Source organism: Morus notabilis, unplaced genomic scaffold (assembly GCF_000414095.1).
Source record: "Morus notabilis unplaced genomic scaffold, ASM41409v2 Scaffold338, whole genome shotgun sequence".
NCBI lineage: Eukaryota > Viridiplantae > Streptophyta > Magnoliopsida > Rosales > Moraceae > Morus > Morus notabilis.
In genome coordinates, this window is record NW_010358348.1 from 154,436 (window position 1) to 160,762 (window position 6,327).

At 38.0% G+C, this 6,327-nt stretch overlaps 1 protein-coding gene across 1 annotated transcript; it reads left to right on the forward strand.

Moving 5' to 3' along the window:
- Positions 1–358: 358 nt before the first annotated feature.
- On the forward strand, positions 359–5,327 carry LOC21396905 (receptor-like protein 12). The gene is made up of 5 exons (XM_010092415.2): positions 359–509; positions 2,034–2,268; positions 2,758–3,251; positions 3,527–4,401; positions 4,575–5,327. Exons 1-5 carry the CDS (start codon positions 359–361, stop codon positions 5,325–5,327), a joined length of 2,508 nt encoding a protein of 835 aa, XP_010090717.2.
- The last annotated feature ends 1,000 nt before the right edge of the window (positions 5,328–6,327 follow it).

The window sequence follows — 6,327 nt, forward strand, 5'->3', positions numbered from 1 at the left end:
TCGGTAAAATCTGACGACTCAAATCTCACAATTCCGGTCATCAATTCTTAAAATTGGATGAGGGGTTTTCTTACCCGTTTCCTTCTGAGTGTTGTGACACCAAATTCACTACGCTCCAACGGTTAGATCGTCGGAACCACCTCTTCCCTCCACGGACGACGGTAGTGGCTCCGTTTTCCGGCCAAACTGCGACGGCGACGGTGGCTACTGGTCGGGATCTACTGGACGTCGGCTTCTGAGTTGATTGGTGGGGGCGGGGACATCCACGACGGCCTGGAGAGAGAGAAACGACGGCGACGGCGGCGGCGATTCCGACCACCACGGACGGCGGTGCTCCGGCCAGAATCGAGCTGTGAAAATGGATGGGTTTTCTTCGTCTCGCTGCACTGAGTCCATAGGGACTGAAATCATCTCAATCGGAGGTCGGATGGCGGAGATATCACGACGGGAAGAAAAGGGAATTTCGAAACTTCCGCCGGCGATTGCGGCTGATTCCGGCGGGGTTGGAGGTCGTGCCGCATGTCGTTGAACTCAGCTCGTCGAGATCTTTCTATTGACACCGGTGGTGTCAAAAATGGAGGTCGGAATCTTAACTTGAGTATTTGGCCATTGATGGTTTGTGTGAGAGAAAACGTGAGAGGAGAGAGAATGAGCGAGAATAAGAGAAAGAAAGATTTCACTATATAAAGTATCTGATTAAGGCAAGATTACGTGCCTGATCTTATCCTCAATTATTTCCTCTAAACAGATTAAATTTATACTGATTAGAGGTAATTAGTTTAGCTCACGTAAGTTAATCTACTACTTACAGTCCAATATCAATTTCTGAATAATTCAATAATGTTTTATATTCTTACTCGCGTAATATTTCAAACTGTTTCAAGTCTTGAAATTAATTTTAGACTGAACAAATTCTAAATTTTAATTTTCTGTATTCTATCCCAAGAATGACGTTTCTGACAGTGTCAACTCCCGAGCTCATATTGTATCCATCTACTATAGGTATTTATCTTGTGACTTTAACCTAACTGTTTGGCAATTAAGGATTTTTTTCTTCTTTTAAAATGTCAGTGCGTTTTTTTTTATATGCCGCTAACATCGTGCTGTGCTTAGAGATTCTTGAAATTAAGATTCTCAAACTATACTTGTACTGAAAATTATTCTGCCTTAAAATACGGCGAGAATTTATCGATCGAATTTACTTGATCGAAACATGAACTTAACATGAAATTTGCTATGGAATTTAGGAATACATATATTAATTCCATAAATCCTCCATTCACAATATAACATAATATTTTCTAAGAAAATCCTTGGCTTAAAAATACATGAATTGTATTATTTAAGGTCTGAAATTTTCTCAGTCATTACAACGTGATACAAATTACCACCCCTACATTCACGAGTGTATATAGTGCATTTGAGTGAGAAATATCAAGCATAAGACATTTGACGAAGATAATCTATTCCATGAATTTATGATCAATGAATTTGGGATCTAATTATAGCATCTCCTCAAGTAAGGCTCCTCACATTTATTGTCCACGCAATCATGATTGTAGAAATTATGATAGATATGTAATTTTCAATTTCTTCATCCTAGCATACCATTGTCATCTCGAGCAAATGATTAGAAAAAATTCACAGTTTCCCATTCATGTAAAAAAAATGGGAAGGAATTAACAAACCTATATGTGACATATTCATATCTATAGTCAACATTATTCAAATAACATATCATGACACTAATATTATTTGAATCAAGATGTGATCCCGATTACATTTGGATCTCATAACTTTCTTTTGATATTAAGAAAAAAATATAATACATGTATTTTAATAACAAACTTATTTATTTTATATATCCTTTTAATGTTTACGCTATCATAAAATATTAAAAATATGTTATAATGTAAATTTCTACAATATTCGTAATTCTTTTTTATATTCCCACTAATCGATATTTTCTTTAAAATTTTTATAAAACTAGAGTACCGATGTTTCGACTGATATTGATATTTTCATCTTTGTAGGTGAGTATATGATCGGAATTTATCACTATACAAGTCAAGTCATTGCCCTGAAAAGGGGGAAAAAAAGTCATAGCTATCAAAGTGACTTGGCCATATTTATATTGGAATCGGTCATCTATTTCGTCTTTAGAACTCCCAAAAGAGTTCACAGGCCTAGCTCAACGAAAACGGCAAGTCCTTTGGTTCCAGGTCCGAGTGATATTGAGAGATCAACACAAAGCAAGTCTCCTTCCCAGTTTGCATTGAAAGAAAGTAGTTAAGGGAAGAAGAAAGGCTTTCACACACGTCTCAAATACTTTTTTTTGTTTTTGTTTTTTTTTTTTGTTTTCAGTCAGTCATCTACTTTACTTGTCCCAATAAGGTGTTAGAAGGAAATTGGAAAAAATCTAAAGAAGCTAAAGACACATGTGACATATCGACTTCTTCAGAAAGTAGTTTGCTAATTGCCAAAAGGGAAAAATAAATGAACAGAATTATATGAGGATTAGTTTGGCCACATTTATACATTCTACTTCTGCAAGAATTTTTACTTATCTGAAAAGGAAAAGCAGAAGCAAAAAATGAAAAACAAAAAACAAAATCCTAGTTATTTTAAATGACTTCTAACTTAAAAGCACAAATCGCATATCAAAGGATCCTTTTTTTTTTTTTTTTTCATAATGTTAAAAGAGCGCTTTGTTGGTCTTCTCATATTTGCTTATTTCCTGTTCACTTCACGTTTCAGTTCCGCGCACCCACTTTGCCGTGCTCATGAAAGGTCATCCTTGTTGGATTTTAAGGCAAGCTTTGCCATTAACAAGTCTGCTTCTGGTGATCCTTCAGCTTATCCGAAGGTTGCTTCATGGGCGCAAGGACGGACGACGAGCAACTGTTGCTTGTGGGACGGTGTTGAGTGCGACGAAGATACCGGCCATGTGATCAGTCTCGACATGAGCAGCAGCTTTCTCTATGGCAACATCGACTCTAACAGCAGCCTTTTCACACTGGTTCACCTTCAGAGGCTTAACCTTGCTTATAACGATTTCAATTACTCTCAAATACCAACTGCTATCAGCCATCTTCCTATGCTGACTTATCTCAACCTCTCACACTCCTCCTTTTCTGGCCAAATCCCATGTGAAGTTTCAAGACTATCCCACTTGTCTTCTCTTGATCTGTCTCGCAATTATGATTTTAATTCTGGAGAAGGCTTGTTGGAACTCAAAAGACCTGGTTTCGGTAGCCTCATTCGAAACTTGACAAACTTAGAAGAACTTTCTCTGAGTTTTGTCAACATATCATCCACAGTGCCTACTTCACTCGCAAATTTTCTTCTTTGACATCTCTCATCCTAAAAGGGTGCGGACTGAAAGGTAAGTTCCCTGTCGAGCTCTTTCAATTGCCTAGCCTACAAATTCTCAATCTGAAGTCAAATAATATCTTTGGTGAATTCCCTCAATTTAACCAAACCAGTGCTTTAAAGGTATTGAACCTTGCATCAAATAGCTTTTCAGGGGAAATACCTACATCAATTGGGAATTTGAATTCCTCGATTGAGTTGCGTGCTTATAACTGCAGCCTATCCGGGGAGATTCCATTCTCCATTGGAAACCTTACCCAACTCAAATATCTGTACCTTCATGAAAATAACTTCTCCGGTCCAATCCCTTCCTCCATTGGAAACCTTACCCAACTCATTGAATTAGACCTTGATTCAAATCATTTTAGCGGGCCAATTCCATTATCATTTTCAAAACTCATAAATTTGGAATCTCTTTACCTGTTTAAAAATGAGTTGAGTGGCACGGTGGATTTTGATCTGTTTCTTCGCCTCAAAAATCTTACAGTGCTATCTCTGTCGGAAAGCAACCTCTCACTGATCATTAAACCTAGTGTAGACAGACCTCCTCCACAATACATAATTTTAGAACTGTCCTTTTGCAATTTAAGCACTTTCCCTGACTTCCTGAGGCATCAAGTAAGAATACAGGATTTGGTGCTTGAAGGCAACCATATTCGTGGCCCGATTCCTGCATGGCTGATGAACATGAGCAGGGAGACATTGTTCTACATAAGCCTCGCTGAAAATTCCTTGACAGGGGAGCTTTCACCTGCCATTTGCAATTTTAGTTCCCTTTCGCTCCTTGCGTTGCTTGGAAATAAGTTGGTTGGTGAGCTTCCTTCGTGTTTGGGAAACTTCAGTGATTCGCTGGCGTTCTTATATCTCGGAAATAACTCTTTTTCTGGAAGCATTCCACAATTTGCAAAGGGTAGCCAATTGAGGCTGATAGATTTAAGTTATAATCAGTTGCGAGGGAAATTGCCACGATCACTGGCAAATTGCAAGATGCTTGGATCCCTTTCTGTGGAAGACAATCAGCTCAATGATGTTTTCCCCTATTGGTTGGAGTCTCTTCCAGAGCTGCAATTCTGGTGTTGGAGTCGAATAAATTCCATGGAGTAATCAAGGCACCTCAAACCGACCTTGGTTTTGTAAAGTTGCGTATAATTGTCATATCTTATAATAACTTCACTGGAATGTTACCGTCTAATTTCATTCAGAATTTGAAGGCCATGAAAAGCAGTAGCGTTGGGGATTTGCGTTACGTGGAGACAACATATGAAAATCCAGGCCCAAGCGGTGATGTGACTATAACCGCCATCTTCTCAACTAATCTAACAATAAAAGGGGTGACTAGATATTATGAGAAAATCAATGATGATATTTCATTCATAGATTTCGCCAACAACAACTTCGGTGGAGAAATTCCAGAAGTCCTTGGAGACCTAAATGGGCTTTATGCTCTCGATCTATCCAACAACAATCTCACGGGTGGCATACCATCGGCCTTGGCAAACCTAAAAGCATTGGAATCCTTGGACCTTTCGCGAAATAAGCTTTCGGGAAGGATCCCTCCGGTGCTGGCGCGGCTCAATTTCCTTCAGTACTTCAATGTCTCTCACAATAGCCTCGCAGGGCCTATACCACCAGCAAACCATTTGGTGACCTTCGGGAGCAGTTCATACGAGGGCAACATGGGATTGTGTGGAATTCCATTGCCAAACAAGTGTGGAAACTCTGAGGCCTCAGGACTGGTGCCGCTGCCGTCGTTTGATGAAGAGCAAGAAGATCACTCAGGGTCTCCCTTTCAGTTCGGTTGGAAAGTTGTGGCGATAGGGTATGGCTGCGGCCTTGTTGTTGGAGTGTTTATTGGGCATGTCGTGATTACAAGAAAATCCAGGTGGTTTGCCATGGCTTTTCGTGTGAAGAATTTGCATGTGAAAAGGAAGCCAAGGATGAAACGTAGGAATTGATTCTAACTCTATTTGTGCTTTGTTGTTTACGTTCTGTTAGTGTGAAAGAGCAGTTAATGTACTAAATAAATTGCTCTGTTCTTGTTTGTGTTGAAATCCTGTTGTGTGAAGTTACATGTCAAAGGCTATGCCATTGCTTGTAGTTGTGATTCCGTATGTCTTTAGTGAATTCCAATGTAGCCATTACTATATGCTTTGGTTCTTCACTTTCTTTGTTCTTCTTCGTTCCGTGCCATTTTCTATTTTTCTATTTACTGTTTCTTCATTTTCTCATGGAATTCTTGATTAGACTTTTGGTCAATTATATAAATGCTCAAAACTTAAGACCTACTGATTATGCTAACAAGTAATGTGTGTGTGTGTGTGTGAGTGGCCCCAACCAAATTTGATTTGGTTTCTTGCATTTTAATCTGGTTGTTGTGGAAAATCGCAAGTGACGATATCATAACAAGAATTATAATATAATAAGTAAGTATGAAGTGGTCCTATGAGAATTGCATCAACTTTAATTAAGTACTAAAATTAGTCAGCTTAAAAGATTATTTAAATGATTGGATTTTAAAATGAAAATAATAAAATAAAAAATGACAAAAAAATAAATATTCTAAATTATCTAAGTTCAAAATTAATCATATCATTTATTTCCTATGTTGCCAGTGAAATTTCATAAATTAATTATTAATTTCTCTCATGCATCAGTAATAATATTTCAATAATGGAGACCCTGCAATGTCAAGATTTTAATGTAATGAAACTTATTAAGGATATGAAATCATAGCACCGCACAAGACTAATAATTATCTCTAACATATGACACTCTTATGGCATTCCAAACAAGGGCTTATACTTATTCAATCATTATCGCCCAGCCTCAAATTAACTACTGATTCATGCAATTGTGATTTGAGTTGATGAAACACTGATGCGATATAGAAGGATTTGGCCTTTATGGCTCGTTGAGAATATTACAAAGATAACAACTCACATGTCATATCAGTTA

Coding starts and splice junctions, on each gene's coding strand:
- LOC21396905 (XM_010092415.2), top strand. CDS start 359: ATGGATGGGTTTTCTTCGTCTCGCTGCACTGAGTCCATAGGGACTGAA. Junction 3,252..3,526: donor ACTCAAAAGACCTGGTTTCG/GTAGCCTCATTC, acceptor ATAGCTTTTCAG/GGGAAATACCTACATCAATT. Junction 4,402..4,574: donor AAGACAATCAGCTCAATGAT/GTTTTCCCCTAT, acceptor AATTTCATTCAG/AATTTGAAGGCCATGAAAAG.